Genomic DNA, 26,448 nt, shown 5'->3' on the forward strand with positions numbered 1-26,448 from the left:
TATGGCTTAAAAGTTATGACAACTTAAAGTACAAAATAGCCCATTGGCACCATTTTCGTCTCAATAAATTGCAAATTTCTCTATGAAAAGTTTCGAGGATTTAAAATTTTTTATACCATTAGAAAGCAGATAAAATGCTGCATAAAATGACGCCATAAAATCTCAGGGTTGTCGATCTGGTTCAAAAGTTCCGTGGCGTCAAAGTTCAAAATAGCCCAAAATCACCTTTCTCAACTCGCAAAAATGCAATATTCTGGATGAAAAACTATGCGGATTTGACAAAATTTTGCACCATTAAAAAGATGATGAAATTTTCTATAATATAGTGCAAAAAAATAATATTGTCGCCGCGATGGATTTTGAGCAAAATGCAGATAAAATCAGAGTCAACCTAGGGGACTACCACACATACACCACTGGCAACATTTTTCGCCTTCGAATTCCCCGAGCAGCGTGCTACTAATGCCGCGGTGCGCTAGTGGCAATATTTTGCTGCCCTACCCGCGAAATTTTCAACCTTTCACATTTTCTAGATACCTACTTAAAATTTTTCTAGGAACAAAGTCATTCAACTGCCATCAGATACAATGTTACATTTCCTGAAATGTAATTTCGTAAAAATCGCAGGTTCGAGAACATTACTTTGGTATTTGATGCATTTCATTTTTTCAAGTTTCTAAAGTATGTATGGAAAAAAGTCTTGATTTTTACCACCATTTCTCATCAGAAAAAACGTTTTTTGAAAATGATAAGTGATGCGGATTTGCAAAATGATTGCATCATTGAAAAGAGGACGAAATTTTCTATAATGTGGTGCAAAAACATAATATGGTCGTCGAGATGGATTTCGAGCAAAATGCAGATAAAGTCAGAGTCAACCTCCCGAACTACTACACATACACCACTGACAACATTTTTCGCCTTCATATTCTCCGAGCGACGAGCTAGAAACGACGCGGTGCGCTAGTGGCAATATTCAGCTGCCCTACCCGCGAGATTTTCGATATTTCTTCACTTTTTATCAAGGAAATTTTTCTCGGAAGAAAATAATTTGCTGCCATGATCGAATGTAGTGTTGTATGTACTTACTTTCTGGAATAATATTTTATAAAAATTGTTGACTCCAACATTACTTTACGACTTAATGCTTTTCAAGTTTTCAGTGTATGCAAAATGGCTTGATTTTTAATATTTCTCATCAGAAAAAGCGCTTTTTTGAAAATGATAATTGATGCGGATTTGCAAAATGATTGCAGCATTGGAAAGAGGATGAAATTTTCTATAATATAGTGCAAACAAATAATATGGTCGCCGAGATGGTTTTTGAGCAAAATGAAGATAAATTCAGAGTCAACCTCGCGGACTACTACAAATACGCCTTTGGCAACATTTTTCGCCTTCATATTCTCCGCGTGACGAGCCACAAACGCCGCTGTGTTCTGGTGGCAACATTTTGCCATTGTCCCTACAAGATCCTGAAACCATTTACTCAATGTTTCGGAGATTTATTGCATAAAATGTAATTTAATTACATCACTAGGCACCCGAAATGAGAAGAATTCTCTATTTTCTGAGCAATTTCTCATCAGAAAAATTATTTTGAAAGTGACATCTAACGCGGATTGGATTTTAAAAATAATTACATTAGTGAAAATAGTATGAAATTCTCACTAAAGTGCGGGTGCAAAAAATAATGTATGCGTCATCGCAATGTATTTCCAAGTGAAATGCCTTCTTACATTGGTACCCACAATGTTTTTTTTTTTTTGAAATTTCACGTTTTGCACCGCCTCTCCTTTTCGAGGGCCCATTTTGTGGTTGAGTAGAATATGATTGCTAAAAATGAAATCGACTTCAGCGACCCTGAAAACCTCTACTTCATTACACATGTTGAATTTTTCGAAATTTCATGTTTTGTAGCACCTCCTATCCTCTGAAGGGCTCATCTCGTGGTTAGGAGGGGAAATAAATGCCAATAAAAACATCTGAAAAATGGATTTGCCTTTAAAATTCGATTTTTGACCTAGAAGCGTCGTGGTGTTCGGGTGGCAGTATTTAGGCCTACTCGCGAGGTTTTTATTTTTACAATCTACCTACTTATTCGATTTTTTAGTGAAATATTTCACAAATCGAAAAAATTCATCTACCATTGGTAGATTGCAGAATTTCCTAAAAATGATTGATAAAAAATATGATTCTCAAACTCTTTATTTTTGTATTTATTTCCCATTAGGAAAATCGCATTTTTCAACATGATACCTACCTAGTGGGTTTCAAAAATTTTCACACCATTGAAAAAATGGTGGAAATTTCTACAATAATATTTTTCAATAAAATAATATGGTGGCCGCGATGGATGTTTAATTCAGAGCCAACCTCGCAAACTACCATATGCACTGGGCTGACAGCTGAGCTGACTAGTGTTTTCGTCTACATACATTTAACAGGGTTTGGCTCCATTGAATTGAAGGAATTCGATTCTATTCAAAAAGAAATACGTGCTGATGAATGAAGAGGTCCTCAATAGTAGCGAACTGGCAACGTCGATGCACATAACGTTGAAATACCGGTTTTACACAGTGCAACAATTTTCGCCTCATACACAACACCGTAGTCCGATAAGGTTGACTGTGTGTTGTTGCCTTCCCTACAATGCGACGGACTTTCGTACTTCTAGATGAAATTTTAATGGATATTGCACCATCTATACCTAAAAAACAAAGGAGCTTTCCTTATTTTTGATTTTTTGTAATTGGCCCAAATTGAAATAATTCATGATTTTCAAAGAATAAAGTGAATGATTGCTTTTGGGGTGCTGAGTATTGAAATTGTGTCCAAGAATAAAAGGTTTTAATGTTCCAAAAAAGGAAAATAATTTCCCTATTCAAAATTTAAAGTTATTTAAATTAAATATGGCTAACCAGGTATTGCAAAAACCCCAAAATGAGTGTTTGAGTTATTATTTCTATGCAAAATAATTGCTGTTTCCACTTTCCATAAGAATAGTCACACGTACGTCATCCTGTTAATAATTATTTGATTTTTTAATTTTGACCTGTAAAATTTTTAGTTGTGATTAGTGGTTACCATTAGTCTGACCAGTCATCACTACTGATCAGCATCCTTCTGATGAGTAGTAACCAGTGGTAACTACTAATCACAACTCATCCTGTTAGTGGTGAATAGTCATCACTACTGGTTTCTTGTAGTTACCACCAATCACCACTCAATGATGAGTAGTTACCACTGGTTACTAACTACCAGTTACTAATGGTACTTAGTAGTGATGACTAGTTTTTTTTCATACGGGCGATTTTTATGTGATCGATCATTTTCGAAATGAAAAATTAATTTTAGCCTCAAAAATAGACTTTCCGTTCAAGATCTATCAAAATCAAAATTCGATTAATCGAAACCCGGAAATCGATTCATTTACGACTTTCGATTCTATACAGTGATCGATCGCGTAGAAATGCAAAATCGAATGTAGGATTTACAAGTCTAGACTTGGACCTCCTGAGCAAAAACCAGTCACGATCGAAAACCGAACTCTGAAAATCGATTCAATATCGATTTTCGATTTCATATGATCGATCATACTCGAAATTATTCGTTTATACGTTTTCTCATTAAATTTTATTTCACAAAAATTGATCAAAATCATGATTCTCTAGATGATCACTAACCTGAGGCAAAGGCTTAGCTAATCCAATATGTATTCCTCCAATATCGACAACCCCTGGAACCAAAGGTATAGGAGGGTAGTTGATCACCGAATTCGTACTGATGAATAACAAGCTTGTGTTTCGCACCATATCCTCAATATCAGGAGCTGATTCAAATACACTTCGAACAGTTGCTCTATCGATCTCCCAAACGTAATATCTGTGACCAAGTAATCTCAAAATGTAGAAAATCGTACTTTCAAGCCTCTTCAAAAACGTCATCTCTCCAGTAAAATCCAACCCTGTCTGGAGATCACAAGCTGGATTATCAGGATTACCCATCCTGCTCGATAACCATGGCGACATAACATTCGGAGTCACTGAGATCAATGGAATTTGAAATTTGGCTGCGTACATTACCATAGCATCAGTCACGAAAGATTCTGTCAAAAATACATCGTACTTTTCTGTCGAATTGAACAGTTCCATTAAAGGTTTGCAATCAGTAATCTGCTCAAATTTCAGCGTTACACGTAGGGAAAGAATAGCGTTATTTAGAAAATCTGACCCTACAGATGACATGAAATCCACGGTGAGCATATTTGATGGTCTAGGAAAGCATGATTCGGTATCGATCTCCGTGTAGTTTGGTATTTTCTCTTTTTTAGGGTATGGATTGTAAACAGTCACATTATGTCCCAATTCAGCCAACCTTACGAGTAAAGGATCGGGTATAGAGTAATGACTTTTCGATGGATAGGGCAGCACTGCCAATATTTTGTAACACGAACTAACACTGAAGTAATTTAAAAACACGAGGATGGTTCCCAAAAACATGATCATAATTCACTCACAACACAACTGTATTATATGTAACATAATATAAGAATATTATTATTCGAAACGAAATGCATTTATTATTAAAACATCTATTCGATTCGCAATGAACAAGGCCAACGAGGTAACTAACAACTTAGTTGCTGTAGGTAGATGAGAAGGAACCAAACACCGAGCAGACAGATAACGTTTTATAGTTTTGGTACTTCATTTATCTTATCATTGAAAAAGGTTGAATAACACGGTTCTCAACAATTTTGTTATAGAAATGAATTTATAGAAAGAAATAAACCATCAATTATTACTGTTCAACTAGGTAAACTAAAATGGTGCATTTCTCCCAACATTGTCCAAAAAATGAATGTTCTTTAGTATTCTAAATAAATTAATATTTTCTTCTGAAATTGCATAAAATTGAAACTAGTATGTAATTTCAATGATATATAGGTCCGTTTCAATTCACCAATTGATAATAAATTGCATAAAATATTAAAAACCCACTTACTCTCACGTTCTCTTATTCCTTTGACAAAAATTTGTACTCACCTGAAACAAACAAGCAGAATAAATAATTAGGTATTAAACAGTGGGCTCAGAATTGCAAATAATTAAATGCTACGGTAGGCGAGTAACATGCAACTGACAAAAAATGCTCTAGAAATCAAATTTGGAAACATGGATGAATGAAAAAAGGTCAGAAAACGAGTATTTTGGATCTTCGTAATTATAAAAGAATAGAGGGGGAAGAGTGGAATTAGAGCCTAAAAAAACCTCCAATTATATATCACTATTGCAGCTTACTAGGAACCTCATGAAGTGCCCCCCAGGGGAGGGATGTGGATGGAAAGTGGTCTTAGTGGTAGCTCTTGGCCCGAGTACCACACCATTAAAATGTTAGCTGCCAGTTTTGAGTATAGCGCTCACAGTGAATTTTAAAACTTACCCCGACGCTCAGGTTTTATCCCACGGTGTTGTCGTGGGAAAATTTTGAACCTCACGTGCTTGACCAAGGGGCATGTGTTATTTTACTTTCAACTGAATTTTTCATATTATATTTTTCGAAGATTATTCAAATTCCTTATTTTTGATGAAAAGAAAATTTGAATACTCCTTGAAAGATGTGATAAGAAAAATTTAGCTGAATGGGGAAATGAAAGATGTCCTTTGTGCAAGCGCGTAGGTCAGAATTTTCCCGCGACAACACCGTGAAAAAAATCTGAGCATCGGGGTAACGTTTTTGAAAATTTCAAAATTCAAAATTTGACTGTGGGAGCTAAACTCAAAATTGTCAGCTGAAATTTTGATGATGTGGAACTTGGGCCAAGAGCTACCACTGAGATCGCTTTCCGTTCAAGTCCCCGGGGGACATTTCATGAGGTTCCTGTAGTGGACACTCGGGACACTCCTCACTTCGAATAATGCTTACTTCAGCTGGTCAGTTACGCAATGGGATCCTAAACTACCCCTCAAACGTTATTTTTTAGACAAATCTATGATGAAAATAGCTACACCAATTCATATCTACGGCAAAAAGGAGCTCATTCTACGCCTTTTGAATCAAAGTTTGCGAAAAACAAGGGGCAAAATAAGGAGCAGACAAATTTCCAAGTCACGTTTCATTCATTTCGAGTACCTGCATAAAAAATTGAAGTGTTGTGAAATTATTCAAAAGTAACCTTGCGACCTATCAAAATAGGTTAAAACTTCGCGAAAAAATCAAATATTTTGACAAAAATGTTTCCGAGAATTTTTGAAGAGTTTTGAGCCCAAAATTAGTAAGATTTCTGACGAATTGACAGCAGTTCTGAAGAATTTTCAAGACTAAAACTGGGTTAAGTATGTTTTTTGTAATTTAAAAAAAAAAGCCATCCAACATATCAAAATGGGTTAAGATTTTGTGAAAAATTAAAATATTTTAACTAACATGATTTTTGAGCATTTTTGAAGAATTTTTACCTCAAAATTAAGTGACAATTTCTGAAATGAAAAAAAAAAACTATCATTCCACGAGTCAAAATGGGTTCAATTTTCAGGAGAAATTCAAATAATTGGGCAGAAATATTTTTAGAAGATTTCTGCAGAATTTATAACCCAAAAAAGAGTTCATAATTATCCGAATTTCTGAACAAACGTTATGCAATCGATCAAAATGCGTAGAAATTGCAAATACATATTTCAACGAAAATGTTTTTTGAGCAGTGTTACTTAACCCAAAATTGAGTCACGATTTTTATGATTTTCAAAGAACTGTCATTCAACGTGTCATTGAAATTTCGAAAGAAATTCAAATATGCAAAAAAATGCCAAAATTGTGCGAACTGACAATCTTGTTTTCATCATTCAAAGACAAAATTTGCTAAAAATTATATTATCTCAACACTTTATACCTATTCAACACTAACCTGTAATAAAGGCTTAGCAGATGCAATATGTATTCCTCCAATATCAACTACTCCGGGAACTAATGGCACCGGAGGGTAATTAATCGCTGGATTTGTACCAATGAATAACAAGCTCGTATTTCGAACCATATCTTCAATAGGAGGCGCTGATTCGAACACACTTCGAATACTAACTTCGTCAATCTTCCATATATAATATTTACGCACCAGTATCATCGAAATATAGAGGATTGTATTTTCAACCCTATTCAAAAACGTCATTTTAGCAGTAAACTCCGAACCAGGCTGAGGAACATAGGCAGGATTATCAGGATTACCCATCCTACTCGATAAGTAAGGAAACATGACATTCGGTATCACTGAGATCAATGGTATTTGAAATTTAGCAGCGAACAACGATAACACATCAGTTGAGAAATTCTCAGTTATAAAAACATCGTATTTTTCATCCGAGTTTAACAATTCTAGTAAAGGTTCACATTTTCCAATCTGTTCGAATTTAGGTGTAACACGTGCTAAAAGTAAAAGGTTTGTGAATGCACTCGAACCAACAGATGACATGAAATCAATGGTGAGCATTTTAGATGGTCTGCGAAAGCAAGGTTCAATATCAATATCCTTATAATTTGGTATGATATCCTTTTTTGGGTACGGACTGTAAACCGTCACATGATGTCCCAGTTCAGCCAATCTGACAAGTAATGGATCGGGTATAGCGTAATGACTTTTCGATGGAAATGGTAAAACAGCTAATATTTTGTAACACGAACAAACACTAAAATAACCCAAAAACACTAGAATAGTAATTCCAACGAACATTATCGTAGACATTTTCTCTCACAACCGCAGTAAAAAAATTACGAGTGTTCAAAACGAGTCACTTACATTAATAGAATGTCATTCGAAACACTGTGAATGAGATAGGTAAGGTGTTTATTCCCTACTACATTATTTCAATGAGTACTTAGTGGAAATAATGTTTTTTAATCTGGGTACTTGATATGCAATCTTATCGCTAAAATAGGTAGTAATCAAATAAGTAAAGTGATGAAGCAAATAATTCTAACGAAAAAATAATCATGACGTAATTTACTAACATTATCATTTTACCAAATACCAATGCTTCAATATTTCTCCAGAAAATATAAATTCGCAGGAGGGAAGAGTAAATAATTCAAATTGAATAAAAAAGAACTGTTCGAATAATGAAGGACAAGAAAAACAGTCACACGTTTCAAAAAAATTATTGAACAAGATTATGCCTCTTCACAGCCAATTTTATCACAAAAAAAGAACCAATTTCTCACGCAAAATTATATTTTTTTAAAAAATTGAAAAAAAAACATAAATCATGAATCAAAGCTAGGTATGTACATACCTCAGGAACTTTCTGAGCCAGTTCGATATGCATACCTCCAACATCGATAACATTAGGCACATGAGGCAACCTGAGAAAAAATCCAGGAATAGTATACATAAACATGAGGCTAGTTTTTCTCGATACATCCTCCGTAGACGGGGCCTCAGCCCCAAACGTCTTTCTAAACAGGTCATCGGAAGTAGTCCTCGCGTAGTAATCGTAAGCCAAAAAAGACACCACGTACAATACCGAACTATGAACCCTTTCGATAAAATTCATCCTGGGGGAGGTTCCAAAAAAGAAATGAGACACATAAGCAGGATTATCCGGTTCGCTCATTCGATTCGACAGCCAAGGGAATAACACATTAGGCATGAACGTGATGAAAGGTATTTTCAACTTATGGGCTAGAATCAGCATTCCATCGTAGATAAACGATTCCGTGATAAATAAATCATATTTTTTACTAGTCTGGAATAAGTTTTTCAGCACCGAGCAGTTGAAAAAATCGGTGAAATTCGGAGTGTATCCGAATACCCCGATTAAAGTCTGAATGGGGTATCTGATCGAAGAGGCAAACTCGTCTATGGAGCACGACGATGATGAAGGTGGAAAACACGCACTAATATCTATTTCTTTTAACCCAGATATGCTGTAAGGTTTAGGAAAAGGACTGTAAACAGTGATTTGGTGTCCTTTTTCGGCTAATTTCACCAAAAAATGATCCATCACAGCGTGATGACTTTTGACTGGAACGGGCAACACTGCTAAAATATTATACGCGAAAGTGAACCTCGTCAAATTCAAAATTATTACGATCGTATTTAAGAAGAACATACTCGGATTCGCCAGGTTAACCATGCTTCATATTACAGAACTTATTAAATAACGCGAATGAGAGAATAGAAGGAGTTCGGTAAAAACCTTAGTCGAAGACAGACGTGTTTTAGTGCGTATAAGTTGTTTGATACGGAACTGGTTACTCTCGTGTCGTTACAGTGCGTATTGATACCTCGTATAGCGCGTTATCATCGGCAGTAGTTATCATCTACGTGTTTATTATTGCTACATAATTGCTACGATGTCGTTGAACGAAGCGTTCATTTCAGAGCTTAAGGCTATGATTGCGGACGTTAAGACTATCAAATCAACAGTGGAGAAAACGGATGAAAAAATAAATTCTTTTACAACAGAAGTCTTGCAAATAAAAGAAGAAAATAAGCAACTTAAATCCGAGGTAAATAATCTAACCAAACAAAACCAGCTGCTTACACTGAAAGTAAACGATCTAGACCAATATAGTAGAATAGATAACGTAGTAATCAGTGGCATACCTGAAGAAGAAAACGAAAACATATTGGATATCGTCAAAGAAACAGCCAACAAATTAGAAGTAAATCTTACGGATCACGATGTGTGCATTGCTCATAGGTTAAAAACGGAAAAGGGTAAAATACCACCAATAATCGTACGCTTAAACAATCGACACAAGAAAATAGCATTGATTAAAAATTCTAAACGATTACGCCTCAAACCTATTTACGTAAATGAGCATTTAGCACCCCACACTCAGTCCTTATTCAAAAAAGCAAGATATTTGAAAGCAGAAGGATTCATAGAACGTGCATGGACGAGAGAAGGGAAAGTATATATCACGGAAGAGGAAAATGGCCCAAGTAAAAGAATAACAACCGAAGAGGATCTACCCACTCCTACCCAGGAGGAAAACGATGAAGAAAAACATACCCATCAAGGAGCAGATGCTATCCAACAGCCACAGACTACAGGAGTAAGCCTCAGATCCAAAACTCAGGCAACAATGACCCTATCCCAGTTGGGTAATAGGAGGCGCAACAAGTCGAAGAATGCTCGTAACAAATAAGAATCGAACTCCGCTTGCCCAGAAAGATTGGTCACCAAGGGCAAGAAAGACCAAAAAGCAAACGTCCCATTAAGAATAGCCACTCTAAACGTACGTACATTAAAAACAGAGGAAAATATGATCGAACTTGAAGAAGCATTTGAAAAGAGTAAAATCCATATACTAGGTTTGTCTGAAGTTCGTCGTCCTAATGTAACAATTAAAAATACAAAAGATAACCACTTGGTGGTTCATTCTGATAGTGCTGGGGGACAAAAAGGAATAGGATTTCTTATTCATAGAGATATCATTAAAAATTTTGTAGGATTCCAACCAGTATCTGATCGAATGGGACTAATAGAGGTTCAAATAGGTAATCAAAAAATAAAAATAATACAAGTATATGCTCCAACGGCAGCCTCAAGCGAGATAGAGATTGAGGGATTCTATGATCAGCTGAAATATATACTTGGAAACAATAAGCTTAAAGATACATTCATTATAGGAGACTTGAATAGTCAGATAGGTAAAGGTAAAAATATGGATGAATTCTCAATAGGGAAATATGGCTATGGAAAAAGAAATGAGAGGGGGTGGAGATTATTGAGATTTTGTGAGGAATTTAACTTGGGTATCTGGAACACAAAATTTAAAAAAAGGGAGGGCAAAATTTGGACATGGGAAGCTCCAAATCACGAGTTTAGGACGCAAATAGATTATATTATCTCATCTAACGATGTAAAATATGTTAAAAACTGTGAAGTTAGAAATTTTGATTATAACTCTGACCATAGACTGGTTTCATGCGATCTAAATATGAAAACGTCACCAAAAAAATCACATTTTAATCAAAAACCAGTCCATTCAAAAATCAACAGACATAATTCAAAGGCCTACCAACTAGAACTGTCCAGATTGCTCGAAAACAACCACACAAATAGAATTACTGAAATTATAAAGCAAGCTACGGAAAGAATCACCTCTAACGAAACCAGACAAAAATCAAACACCCTACCAGCAGAGCTAAAAACATTAATAAATCAGAGAGAAAGAATGAAACGAGTTAAAAACAAGACAAAAACTGAGAAAATTGAGCTAAATTTGCTAAACAAACTGGTGAAGAAAAAACTTAAAGAATTCAACTATGGGAAAAAAGCTAATATTATCAATGAAATTTTGAACAGTACAAAGAGCACAAAAACAATTAAGAAAAAACTACTTCCAGGAAAGCCATGGATTACATACTTAACAGATAAGAAGGGTAACAAATGTTATAATAGGGAAGCAATAAACCAGTTAGCAACAGAGTTCTACTCGGACCTATATGATGAAAAAGATGGTAACATCCTACCAATAAACATAACTATTGAAGATGAAGAAGAGCCAAAATTCTTAATTGAGGAAATTGAACAAGTAATTCAAAAGTTGAAAAATAATAAAGCAACTGGTCATGATCTCATTTCAAATGAACAGATAAAATTTGGGGGGAGACTTCTAGCTAAAAGACTAACAAGATATTTCAACAATATTCTAGCAACACAAGTCATACCAGAAGATTTTAAAAAATCTGATATTATTCTGATTCATAAAAAGGGGGAAAAATGTGATATCAACAACTATAGACCAATAACTTTAAGCACATCTTTATCAAAAATTTTTTCAAAACTTATAGAAACTAGAGTACATACACAATTAAACCTACAACAAACAATAGAACAAGCAGGCTTCAGGAAAAATTACTCAACAACAGACCATCTTCATACAATAAACCTACTTATACAAAAAAGCAACGAATATAATTTTAACATACATCTGGCCTTCATAGACTTTGCCAAAGCTTTTGACTCCCTTAAGCACGATTATCTAGTAAACACTCTGCTCCAGATGGGCCTTTCAAAAATTCTAACAAAAATAATAGCAGAAATGTACTCAGGTCTAAGAACAAGAATTATCACAGATAAAACAGGGAGATATTTTGCTGTCAAAAAAGGGGTAAAACAAGGAGACCCACTCTCACCAATATTCTTCATCAGTGCCCTGGAAAACATTTTCAGGAAACTTGAGGAGAAGTGGAAAAACAAAGGAATATTAATAGGAGGGGAAAGAATTACAAATCTAAGATTCGCAGACGATGTAACCCTGGTATCTGAGGACATAGAAGAGCTGAAACAGATGATCAGTGACCTAAATGAAGTAGGAAAAGAAGCAGGGCTTAATATTAACATGACTAAAACGAAAATTCTGACTAGGGACACTGTAACCAACATAAAAATAGGAAATGAAAAAATAGAAAAGGTAACAGAAGCAGTATACTTGGGTCAAATTATAGCTCTGGAAAACAGTACAGAAAAAGAAATAAACAGAAGAATCACATTAACATGGAAAAAGTACTGGTCTCTCAAACACATATTCAAAGGTCCATTTTCAAATTATCATAAAAGCCAAATTTTTAACTCTTGTGTCGTCCCAACCCTAACATATGGATCCCAGACTTGGGCTCTCACAAATAAATTGTCAAAAAGAATTGAGGTAACTCAAAATGCAATTGAAAGATCAATGTTGAACGTAAAACTGCGAGATAAAATTAAGATAAGAACTATCAAAACAAAATTAAAACACAATCTCAATATGCTTCATTTGATTAGGAGAAAAAAATGGAACTGGGCAGGTCACGTTGGGAGAATGAGGGATGGGAGGTGGACCCATAAAGTAACCTTTTGGTACTTGGGACACAAAATAAGAAGAGCAGGTAGGCAGAGGGCTAGATGGGAAGATGATTTCAGAAGGTTTTTGGGGCACAAACAGTTTGGCAGACTAACTTTAGTGAGGAACGAGTGGGCACGTTTGCAAGAGTCCTTTGCCCAATTTCGGGTATAGCGGAGCTGAGTAAATTGTAAACATTTATTTTAAGTTATTCTGTAACATTTTATGTAAAGTCCGTTAATAAAGGTTATTTTGATTTGATTTTGATTTGAGAGAATAGAAAGACGTTTTTCTTTACGAATAAGAAAGGCATAATTGCATGATAGGAAGTCTACTATTATACCAATGTTATTTTTATCAATGTACAAGGAATTATCGTCTTTGTAGAAAAAAGCTTTTGTGCACTAGGCATCGTTACTTTAAAAACAAATCCGTCTATGTCCCAAAGACCTAGTTCTTTGGTATGGAAAATTGTCGGAAAATTTTGGCCAAATTAGAGGAAACCTTCATTTTTAGTTAAAAGTTAATTTACCTAATCAAGAAAAATTTTAGTAAGCTCCAGAAGTGCCCCTAGATGGAAGATGTGGGTCTTCTAAGAGTGGAATATTCAAACATCATGATTTTTCCACTCTAGCTCTTAATCCAACGTGTTTTGTGTATAATGACCCAGTTCAGTAGATATTTGATATTCTGTATCGACCTAGGGAATTGCTATCAAAATCCAAGGCCACTTTTAGAGTTTCACTGATCGGTCGAAAATTTATTTTTTCTTCTCAAATATTTCACATTAATTAAGCCAAGACATGGAAAGATATAGTTTCTGAAACTGGGAAAATATTAAATATTTTCCCAGTTTCAGAAACATAATTAAAAAATTGGTACTACTAATTGTTTAAATTTTAAACAATTAGTAGTACCAATTTTTTAATTATTATTTGCAATAATTTCAAAAGCCAAAAAAAGATGTGTTTTTGGCTATTTTTTGCAATTCCTTAAACTTGGCAAAGATCATCAAAAGATTGACACTACTGCATTCAGGAAATATATTTCCCAAGTTCCGGAAATTATATCTTTCGATGTTTTGGATAACTTCAGATTCGAACTCTACAACCTCGAAAATATACCAATCGACACATTACACGATAATATAAGCACAATCTGGAATTTTCTATCTCCCTACGCCTCACTTTCCACCACTAGTAAAAAATAACCACAGACTCGAATCCTACGACCTCGAAAACATATTAATCGACATGCTGCACATCGATGAGGGTCGAACTCTAATTATCGCCTTTTTAGAGATGGTCTGTGGCCCACTATGGTCGTTTCAATTTTTTTTTATTATTTGATAGAGTTTAACAAAAATTTCTGGCCAAATGATCTCAGAAAAAAGTACAAAAAATTGAAAATTTCAAGTCAGTAAGGTATGTTTATTGTTCAACCTTATCGGTGATAGCTTAAAATTGAAGACACTTGAAACTTTTTCTAACACATGATATCTAACGGATATTTTTTTTTTTTTTTTTTTTTGAAGAAATCACAACTGTTATACAAATTTTTTTCAACCAAATTTTCAGAAAACTCTCCACTCGACCCCCCTCCCATTCACAGTGACGCAGCCAGGATTCTCTCAAGGAGAGAGCAAACCCAGATTTTTAGGCATAAACAATCAAAATTAAGAGGTAATTTTCTGAAACATTTCGTGATGTGAGTGATGATTTTATGAAAATGAAAATAAAATTATTGCTCAAGCGAAGCAATATCGAAAATTTTTCGAAAAATGGTCCAAAAAACGAAAAAACATCTATTTTTGCATATTCTATTTTAAATTTTCGCTCGCAGGGGGGGGGGGGAATTGCCCTTTTCGCTCTCCCTTGGCAACACCACTTCCCTCCCACACACAAAAAAAGAATTAACCCTTAAAGACCCAGGCTAATCCTGAGATGTTGTGTGAAAATGCTTTTAATTTCCTGAATTAGATCATCACAAGCATCACTTTAACCCACAGTTTGCCCCCCAGCCCCTTAAAGCCGTCTCGTAAAAGCTGTACCAATTTATTTAATTTTCCTTGAAAACCGAGAAAGCAAAAACCCCAATGAGGTCAATCATGGAACTGAGTGATATTGTATCATTAGGTGTACTGAATGTGTGAAAGCATATCCCCAAAGAACACCCCACCCCTTTTTGGGGGGCAAATTTTCAAAAAAGTTGGAATAAAAAAATTGGACCCATGCTCCATTTTTGGATAAACATATTGATGGTAGACCCTTCACAAAATGAAATCATGAAAGGTGTGAAAATGGTGGACCAGAGCAGTTTTTTGAAAATTTGATTCGCTTGTCTCGATAAAAACCCGAAAAAACAGAGCATGAATACGCAAAGTACATAATATGGAAAATATTATCAAGTAGGCTTGAAATGACAGAAACAAGAATTGAAAGGAACACAGATGCTTTTAACAGCACATAAGTTCAGATAATCTACAATCCACCCATCAAATCTGTTTATCACTCCGTGGATATTCTTTCTCGATATTTGTCACCAAATAGTTACATCCTACAAAGGTTAGCAGTACGATTGTTTTTCTGCAGAAATATCGAAATAGGTTTATCAACCACTTTGAAAAGCTTTACACAGTCAAATTGCAGCACTCCCTGGCATTTCATAATGTTCAAGCATTCATGAAGAAGTCACTATCCCTTCTCGATCATAGATAATGTAGTTCTACATCATGAAAATTGCACGAGCAGAAGTCGAGGTTTACAATCATGAGATTGTGTCCAGCTTATGACTACAGGATTCAGGGGATTTGAGATTCAGTAAAAAGCTTTCAACTGTTGTTCAACCACAACTCTGAACTTTTGAATGTTTTGAGAAATTCCTGCTGAAGTTGATATTCTTTCTCGATATTTGTCAACAAATAGTTACATCCCACAAAAGGTTAGTGGTACGATTGTTTTTCTGCAGAAGTATCGAAATAGGCTTATCTACCACTTTGAAAAGCTTTACACTGTCAAATTGCAGCTGTCTCTGGCATTTCATAATGTTGAAGCATTCATGAAGAAGTCACTAAGTTGTACATCTTGAAAATTGCTTGAGCAGAATTCGTTGTTTCCAATCATAATATTTCATGATGTTGAACTACACTATCAATGATTGAGGAGGAATACATTTTTCTCAAGCCGGAGAATTATTGAAAAAATGATTTAGTTAAGTATTTAAAAATACAAGATAGCATAATTAATTAGAATCAACAATCTTCTGAACCAAAAAAATAAATCAATAAAATAAACAAAAATAAAAAAATAAATCAAATGAACAATGTTCTAAACTTTTAGCTCTCGTCGCCAGGAAAATTGCACATTGGCCTAAACATTAAAAATTTGTCCTTACGTCTTGTCTTGTTGAGCCCATTTGACCTCAATTTTTTTTATTAAAAAGTCAAACATTTTCAAGTCCAAGGGTGTGTAGATAAGTAATAAGTGCTTATATTGGGGGGGGGGGGGTTAAAAATATACAATTAGGGATATTGCAAATCACATCTTCCAATACTTTAAGTACTCATATATGTGAGGGCGCATACGGAAAGGGACCTACCGACCAAAAGTAAAATTTCACAAGAGGAGGGTTTGTTTTGCATTATTTCCCTTGTTTTAAGGTATGATTACATATGGCTATTCCAACTTCGAAGGTCCTATACATTATCACACATTCACACACGCCCTCCAACGACCTGTACTGGCCAAATTAGGCACTACAAGGTTGATAAAGTGAGCAATTCTGTTGATATTATCAAGAATTTTAGGGTATTAGTTTTGATAAAAATCGTTTGCTGCTGATTGTGGCAGTGTTTTTTGGTTCAACTTGTGTTTTTTATATAGTTTCACATTAAAGTTAGTTATATATTGTTAAAAAATACATTTCATAAATCGATACCGGTGGCTAGGTGTATGTACCTTGCCGAAAGTCTTCGATTCGAGTTCCGCTATCGGAAAATTTTTTTAATGATTTTTTCCACTCGTGTCTTATTAAAGTCACGAGTTTTTGTAAAATTTTCATTTTTTATGCGTTTTTACGTCTTTTTTCAAATTTTTTGCGTCATTTTTCAACTATTATGAATGATAAATGTATGCATGCTTCGCTTAAAAGTAAAAAAAATTGATGAGATAATAAAAATTGGGGCCTATGGAGGGTTCTACTCGATTTTTAAAGAGTCCCTACAAAAATTTGGCGAAGAAATAAAAAATTGATTTTTTGGTCGTAAGGTCCCTTTCCGTATGCGCCCTCACATATGTACAATAAAAAATCACAAATCGTTATAAGTACGTACACCCTTTTCAAATTGAAAGTTCATAATATTGTGACAACTGTGCTTTTTTATGCTCAAGCATCAAGTCAAAATTATTTTGCATTATTCCTATTTTGAGATTTAATTTAAAATATGGACTTGAAAACACCTTCTTAAAACAAATAAAACATCTCTCAGAGTAGCAGTGATGCAAAACTTTTACATTTCAGTTTCAGTTCTCAGTTTTTAGTTACAGTTTTGTTCATTTCAGTTTCAGTTCAAGTTTTAGTTTCAATTTCTTCATTTCAGTTTCAGTTTTTTTTCTAGTTTTAGTGATAGTTCTACGTACTTACCTACTTTTCCATCAAATTTGAAATATTTTGGAAATTTTTTGGAAAAAATAAACTATCTTCTTAAATAATTTTAGTTTCAATTTTTTCAATTTTTTCAGTTTTAGTTTTAATTTCTTCATTTCTGTACGAACTAAGTACCTACTTAAATTTTAGTTTTGCTTTTTTCAGCTTCAATTTTTAACTATGCAGTTTCAGTTTTTCATCACTGCAAGGTAATTAAATAATTTAGTTGGGCTAATTGTTACATCTGAAAATCTACACAATTTACACGCGAAATGCCAAGATAAACAACTTGAAGTGCCTATTATCAAATTAAATATTTAACAACTTTTATATCTACACCTTAGCACTTGAATACTTTGCTTATCTTAGAGAGTATGTATTCGTTTCGTTAATTACTACTTTTTTTTCTTTATTTCAAAAAACACCTTCAAGGAGAGAAATTAGAACTTTTTTTTTTATATTCTATATTCTATATTTATATGCATCACGTACAAGAAGAAATTGTCAAAATTGAAATTTTCATGCAGGTAAATCATTTACGTAAATCTCGCTACAAACGAAGGTGATTTGACAAAAAAAAAATCGTTCACGTACGGAAAAAAGTAACCCTTTCCCATTGGTCATTCCAAAAGCCTGACATTATTCAAATACTTAACTTCCTAAACCTGTAAGAACAATATTTATATATGTACCTATGTAGTTACCTACTATCGTACAAAGTTGATATTTTGTTTGCATCACAAGCACGTGATTGCGTTCAGCAAGGTCAATGTCGACCTTCATTTAAACGTTTGACCATTATTTTATTACTTTACCACGCCACCAATCGTCAGAAAACTAAATTAGTACAGACAGACTACAGACACAGACCAGACCTACGAACAGAGCAGACCGACTTCTTAGAGATAAATACGCCAACTAACAACTATGTATATTATGTAAATTCATGTAGGTCTATAATGTCAATGTGACGTCACAGAGGCAATTATTGAGTTGTACCTTGTACTTCTACCACTCCTCTTATTCGACACGCCGCCGACAAGTTTTACTTATAGAAAAGATCGAAATCGCAAGAGTAACATGCGTAGAAACACGAACTGAATAGTTCAATGTCAAGTACGAGTAATATGCACTTGGCTCTACACGAGAATTTACTTATACGATGCGATGCATTAGACTAGAGATAGGTAGTCTAAAACGACGCAATAATTAATGTTTTTAATTCCCTCAACTTCCAAAAATGTTCTCCAATTTGAACACACAGAAATGTATTGAAAAAATGACGAAACTAAGAACGACCCACGATATCAATTCTAAAAGTTGGACATTTTTTTTTTCTCAAAAAATTCACAAATTGTCGAAAACATTCAAAGATTAACCATTTTTATAAGACGTTTAAAATTTGAATTTTGCTCACAAATTTTTAAAAATTACCTACATGAAATTTGAGAATAATTTTTTTAATTTTCAGACAGAGAGTAATAATCAGAATAGAATTTATGATACCTATTTAATTACTTATCATTCGTTCATTATCTCAATCGTCGGAATTCAAAAAGTTATTAATGTTCAAAATTGGTTTAAAATGTTCAAAAAAATTGTAAATGGAGGTACTTATCCAACTTTATACCAACGTTAATAATTTTTTGAAAATTTTACTGTTGCACAAAAAGTTTTCAGAATAAAATTTGTTAAATTTTATTAGTAGTCCTTTCCCAATTCGCAATTTGGGCAAAAACTCCACCCTCATGGTTAGAAATTCATATCAAATACATTTTTCTTCGAACGACTTTTCCGCTGCCCCTTCAACCTTGAAGGTAGGCGACACATACATCTGAAGTTGACTTACGAATTTCAGAATTATCGTAAAGTGACAATTTTTTCCTGCAAGCCGTCGAAGTACCCGAATTTGTCAAAAAAGGAATGAAAAGCTGTGTTCTAGGGTATCAAATCCATCTTGAGGGAGTTGATAAATTCATGGAAGCGAAAAAAATTCAAATGATAACGACAACGTTTGATAGCGAATTTTTATCAATTGGCTTTTAATTTTGACTTTTCACCTGTATCTTTGAATTTTGATTCAGAAAATCCAAATATCTTCAAACTCGTCTTGAAGAATCCTCAACTTCTAAAGTGATTGATTGCTCAAATTCGATTTTTTTTCAAATTATCACAAACTACCCTCAGGTAATCTCTTAGTCTTTAATTTCTAGCATGAAAAATTTTGAAATTTACCATCTACGAATCTTCGTCCATACAACGTTGAATCAATATAAAAGTAAAAAAAAAAAACAAACAAACTGAACCAAAATACATAATATAGCTACCTACCTCAGGAACTTTCTTAGGCGACTTGATATGCATACCACCCACATCGACAACATTAGGTACATGAGGCACGCTAGGAAAAATCCCAGGAATCGTATACATAAACATGAGGCTAGTATTCCTCGTAACATCCTCCGTAGACGGGGCCTCGACCCCCAACATCTTTCCAAACAGATCATCCGAAGCAGTCCTCGAGTAATAATCGTAAGCCAAAAAAGACACCACGTACAATACCGAATTATGAACCCTTTCGATGAAATTCATCTCGGGGGAGGTTCCAAAAAAGAAATGAGATACATAAGCAGGATTATCCGGTTCACCCATACGATTCGACAACCATGGAAATAACACATTCGGTGTAAACGTGATAAAAGGTACATCGAGCTTATGGGAAAACACCAGCATGCCATCGTTAATGAAAGATTCCGTGATAAATAAATCATATTTTTCATTCGTCCGGAATAATTTCTCAAATTCTGAGCATTTTTGGAAGTCGCTAAAATCCGGAGTGTATTTAAACGAATTGATTAAATTTTTAACCGGGTATAAGCTCAGAGATCGAATTTCCTCCATGTGACTAAACGTAGATTCGATTGGAAAACACGAACTGATATCTATTTCTTTGAACCTGGGCACGTTGGAAGGTTTTGGAAAGGCTGTGTAGACAGTGACGTGATGTCCTTTTTCAGCTAATTCAATCAGTAAAGTATTCATAACCACATGATGACTTCTGTATGGCAAAGGTAACACTGCTAAAATATTATACGCGAATGCGAAACTCGTCGAATTTAAAATCACGATCAGTTTAAAGTAAAACATAATAGTTTTTGAGTTCATTTTAACTTTCAAGTTCAACAACACTTCTTTTTAAAATACACGAATAGCGTTAGGTATAAATGATGTTCAAATCACGAATGTACAAAAGCGTTAAGAATGATGAAAACGTCCCTAGTCTCTACAGTCTGTTCTATTGCATAGATAATAACAAGAAAAAATGGCATGCCACATATTAATCTTATCAATTTTTGGGCACTTTGTACTGCGTGATATCTAATTTAGTTGTTTATAAATTATTTTGATAATTAGTTATGTTCTGAGGATTATTATTATCAGAACCTACGATGTGCATAATGAAGAATACTCCCCATTACTTAGATGTGGATTATAATTATGTATTTTAAATATATTTCATTTTTTGGAAACTGCTTGATTCAAGGAAAGTAGAAGAGGAGAGGATGCAGTGAATTTTAAAGGGTTAGTAAAAAATTGGCTGATTGAATTTCAATTCAACGATTAGTAATGAAATTTTTACGAAATCATAAAATAAGACTTACTCATCATCACGTTATTTTATTCTTTCAACAAATATATTTTGTACTCACCTGAAACAAATAAACAAAAACAATAATGTTAGCGAATGGAATGGCAATCCGAGCTCTTTTGCACATGATCTTATATCCTTAAGCCCTCCTCGAGATCGAAGAATTTGGACCAAATTTAGTAGCAACCTTCATTTTGAGTAGGAAGTAACTCATAAAAATTTTAGCTCCAGATATGCTCATGGAGGAGAAATATGGGTACTCAAAGAAGTGACATTTTCAAAAAAATCATATTTTTTTTCGCTCTAGCTCCTACCCAGCCTGTTTTGGGAAAAATGGTCCATCCCCAAAAAATAGTATTAGAGATTCTACGTCAACCTAGACCGATGCCGATAGTCGTCAAAATTTAAGACCACTTTTAGGGATTTGCTGACAATGAGTGGTTGAAAATTTGCAAAATCGCATATTTTTGAGTGAATTGGTGTTTTGATTTTTTTTTCTCTCAAATATCTCATGTTGGGTCAAAATATCGAAAAGTACCATTTCTGAGAATGCAAAAATGCTTTAGAACGCAGTGTTGCCAATTTTTGGTCATGGTTGGGCACTTTTAAAAAAATCGAGAAAAATAGCCAAAAACTTGACAAATTTTTTAAGTGTTCTGAAATGGGCAATAACGACCTAAAAATTGGCAACACTGTATATTTTTCGATATTTTGGCTCATATTATTGATGCGAAATAATTATTTGAGGAAAAAAAATTCCAAACACTTTTCCCAAAAGTAAGTGATTACCAAATTTTCAACCCCTCAGTAGAATCCTAAAAGTGATCTGGGATTGTGATAACAATGGCTTGGGAGGGGAGCTAGAGCAAAAAAACATGATTTTTTCAAATGTGTCCCCCCTTCAAGGACTGATATCTCCTCTGCAGGGGCAATTCCGGAGCTACAATTTTTTCAAATTGAATTTCAATTCAAAATAAATGTTTTTACTGAATGTGGTCAAAATGCTCCAACTTTTCTTCTCTTAATCTACCGTAAGTAATTTATGCTTATCAAAAAAAAAAATAATAATAATAATGAACTCATGTAAATAAGTAAGTAATTGCAACAATTATTGACTGGAATAAATAAAATCAAGGAAGAGAAATTTCCTACTTAGTTATCTACGACACAATGCAAAAAAAATAAGCAATATGCATCCCTCCTCCCCCTCTCTCGTCAAAAAAAAACAAAAATATGATTCGAATCAAATTCCTTGCAATTTTTTTTTGAATTATCATTCAGGACCATTACAAGCCCCAGCGCCCTTGCACCGAAAAAAGAGGCTTGGACATCCAAAAAAGCTCAGAAATGAGAAAAGTAACCAGCAAAACATTTTAATGCAGAAAAAAAATCAAAAAAAAAACAGAACATTACGAATTGGAATAGAAACTTTTAGGTTGAAAAATCGAGGCTTTTTGACAATTTTTGGCAACAAAGTAAGGTCAAGGATTTTTGTAATTTCTGGCAAAAAAAAAAAATCAGCAAAATAAAACGAGACTGACAATTTTAACAAAAGGAATGGTTTTCAGGCAATTTCTGGGGAAAAAAGTGAGACCTTTGGACAATTTTTGAAGAAATCCAAGACTTTGGATTTTTTTTGAAAAAAAATACGACTATTTTTAGAAAATTTATTAAAAGTGGGAGGGGAAGGCGAAGTCTTCCGCCAAGGAAAGTTTAAAATCATAATGTATTTCTTGCTGTAGTTGACTTAATTTCGAATAAAAATAAAAGTCTGACCGAATAACAGAGAGTTATTTTTGATAGTTTTACATAATTTTGGCAACTTGATATTTTTCTCAAGTTCTTAATACTTGGTAATTTTTTTTTTTTTTTGAGAAAAAGAAAACTTGTAAATTTTAAATTTTAGCAAAAAGCGATACTTTTTGGAAATTTCTGGCCAAAACCTCAGCATGCTTTTTGGATAATAAAAAAAATTTACAATTTTTTGGCGAAGAAATTACATTTTTTCTAAAAGTGTGATTTTTCTTCTTTGTAATTTTTAGCAACTTCAAGAAAAAAAAGCGAGAACTCAATTGCAAATAAAAAGCTAAAATTTTTGTCAATGAGCACTTTTGAACAATTTTTGGAAAAAAATAGAACTTTTGGAATTTTTTACAAATAACCGAGAATTTATGAACATTTTTTGGTAAAAAGCAAAACAGAAAGTTTTAATTAAAAAACACAAATAGGCAATAGTTGGCAAAAAAAAATGGTACCTACTTTTTCGCAATCTTTGTGGAAAATGGGAGGCTTTCTTTGGTCAATTTTCCGGAATATTAATAGGAAAAAAAATGAATACTTTTTGGCATTTTTCGCAAAAAACGAGACTACCTATTTGGAAATGTTGACAAAATAAAATAATTTGTTCACTTATTTGAAAAGTAACCGAGTACGAGCCTGCATTCGACTCCCTATTCCTCTTTTCGTTTGAGACTATCGCAGAGATTTAAAAAGTGTTTGTTTGGGTTTTCACTTCTCAATTAAACACTCGCAAATATACAACACACACTATGAACTTTTTCTCAATTACTAGTTAATTCGATTAAATAATACGTATTACCGGATAAGATAACGGATAAAAAGTGCTAATTAAAATACCATTCCAATCAATTAACCCACATAACACCATAAATTTAAAATAGAACATAAATATTATCACGTTCACACCGGATAATCTTATAAACTCGATTTCTAAAAAAAAAAAAAAAGTATCGCATTATTAACACAATTATCAAGTAGGTACCTTATCCAAGGAATTAGCTGGTTTAATATTCAACCCTGCAATCTGAACTACATTAGGGACCATTGGTCGACGACTACTCAAGCTGAAATGCTCGTATAAAAACAACACGCTGGCGTTCCTCGCCACATCTTCCAAAGGGTGCACTTCCGGGCCGAAAATTTGCTTCGCCATTTCATCGTAAACATTCAGATGTCGATTATAGAGAAAAAGAGAGTATAAATTCAACATCAAGTTCTCGACTCTTTCTGGGAAATTCATTCTAACGGGAAAATCTCTAATAAAATTAGGAATATAACTGGGATTATAAGGCAGTCCATTGTTATCAGCTGTCCAAGTGAATGGAGAATTTGAATGCATAGCAATGGTAGGTATTCCAAATAGCCATCCGAATAATAGGAAAAAATCGTGATTGAAAGACTCAGTGATCACTAGATCGTATTTCGTGGTCGTATTCATCAATTCCATTACTTGTTTACAGTTTTTTATCTCATCGTACGATGGTTTAAATCTAAACACTTGATCGAGATTATCGAATCCGTTCGTGGCACCGGATTGCATTTGGGGTATTGTTAAAATATCCGGTAAATGGAAACAATGCGATATGTCCACTTCGCGATAATTCGCCAAGGAGTATTTTTTCGGAAACGTGTTATAAACGGTCACATTATGTCCACGAGAAGCTAAAGCGACGAGTAGAGGATCGAAAACTGCGTAATGACTTCGAGCAGGGAACGCGAATAAGCCGAGGATTTCGTACGATGACCCGAAACCGAAAAGGAAAGGGATGGTGGCGATCGCAAAATATAAGACCGAGGAGAACATGGCGAATACTTTATGCAACAACGACACTTGTAAGACTGATGGGATTTTCGAAAAAATAAAATCAACGTTTAATGTTCGATTCAAATTACAAATATGCGCATGAAACATATCATTAGGTAGAAAACTGGTGAAATCGAGCTTCGTGAACAGAATTGCTTTATCTGTACAACAACACATCGATAAGATGAGGGGAAGTGGGAGATAACGCATAAAAATGATCAAAGCGATGCAAAGATTTGCGAAATGGTTGCAGGAATTTATTTACGATACGTCTGTCCTCTACCTGTATACTTATTGCTTACTTAGTATCTAATCTACATTTACCTTTAAAATGAATCATTATCATTATTATTTATTAATACTTATTGAATAATCATGATTCATAAGATGAGAAATGAGAACTGTAACTACGACATTAATTCGAAAAATGCATTCATTAGTTTTTATATACCTACGAGATTTCATCACCTAGTTGGAATTTTTCCAACTTTCAAATTTTGGAAATGGAAGGGAAAGAAAAAGTCTTTAAAATTGAATAAAATAAGATTTTTAATGAACTAAGTAGTACTTTAGTTGGGAAGATGAATCATTAAATATGTAAGGAAAAAAATTAAAATTAATTAGGTAAGTATACGAGATACAAGGTCATTTTTTTTTTTTTTTTTGGATAAATCAAAAATTATGTAAGAGCATGCGTGCAGAAAGGTCGCGAAATTGAATCAGAAAAGCTCAAAAGCTCACATTATTCTCCATCTCCCCTCTAAAATAGTCAAAATGTAGATTCTTCGAACCTTATTACAAATGCCAACCATTGACAAATTGAGGAGAGAGGCGTATTGTTTTCATTGAAGTGAACAATGAACATCGGAAAAATTATGCACATACATAGATCATTCCAAGAATTTTATGGAGCTGCATAGCTCAGACATGGAGGAGAATTTTTCAGTTTTTTCCCTCACTTGAGAAAACAACTGACCAAATTGCACCTATAATTAGGTATAAAATTATCATTTTTTAAAACAAAAACGAGAGCAAAAATATTGCAAGTAGGATAACCAAGATTAAGATACCTAACCTACATACAATAATGTTTTAAGCTCATCGTATTTTCAATCTCATTTTCAGTTCCAAATTTATGATTTCAAGTTTTCAACTTCATTGTCGAAAAATTTTCTGTTTTATTCACAGTTTTTGATTTCATTTTCAGAGTTCTCAGTTTTACTTATTTTCATATTTCTATTTCATGATCAGCCCTGATTTTGTTTTCATGAATTTTCAATTTCATTCCCACGGTTCTGATTTTATTTTATTTTTATTTTTTCAATTTCAGTTTCTCAGTTTTCGGTTTTCAAATTCAAATTTTAATTCAAATATTTTTCTTTTCAATTTTCTGTTTCGTTTATCCATGCGACAGATTGTGTAAAATAAACTTAATGGTAGGTATAGTTAATTTTTAGAATTTTCGATTTATTTTCCAGTCTTAAATTTTATTTTGAGGTTTTTTAATTTCAATTTTAGTTTTTTATTTCATTTCCAGAGTTTTGAACTATTGAACAATTAAATATTACCTATAAGCATTCTCGTATTTTTTTTCTAATTTTATTCTTAGTTATTTATTTTGGCTCTCGCTTTATTTTCCGAGCTCATGTTTTCAATTTCACTCAAAAAATTCAATTTCATTTTCAGTTTTTTTTTTTTTTTTTTTTTTTTTACAGTCAGTTTT

At 33.7% G+C, this 26,448-nt stretch overlaps 1 protein-coding gene across 25 annotated transcripts in view; it reads right to left on the reverse strand.

The window, feature by feature from the left end:
- LOC135844663 (UDP-glycosyltransferase UGT5-like) overlaps nt 1–26,448 on the reverse strand; it is a 448,533-nt gene that overhangs the window by 223,521 nt on the left and 198,564 nt on the right. Inside the window, exon 1 of one of the 25 annotated variants that reach the window (XM_065362977.1) lies at nt 23,904–24,848. The exons of 21 other annotated variants lie outside the window; for them this stretch is intronic. In XM_065362977.1, coding sequence (XP_065219049.1) covers nt 23,904–24,833 — 930 coding nt within the window. In that variant the 5' untranslated portion in view covers nt 24,834–24,848. Of the gene's footprint in view, nt 1–3,686; nt 4,524–6,904; nt 7,751–23,903; nt 24,849–26,448 lie in introns of those variants that run through there. 3 more of the 25 variants (XM_065362926.1, XM_065362940.1, XM_065362954.1) reach the window with 3 other exon arrangements.

Source organism: Planococcus citri, chromosome 4, assembly GCF_950023065.1.
Source record: "Planococcus citri chromosome 4, ihPlaCitr1.1, whole genome shotgun sequence".
Taxonomy (NCBI): Eukaryota; Metazoa; Arthropoda; class Insecta; order Hemiptera; family Pseudococcidae; genus Planococcus; species Planococcus citri.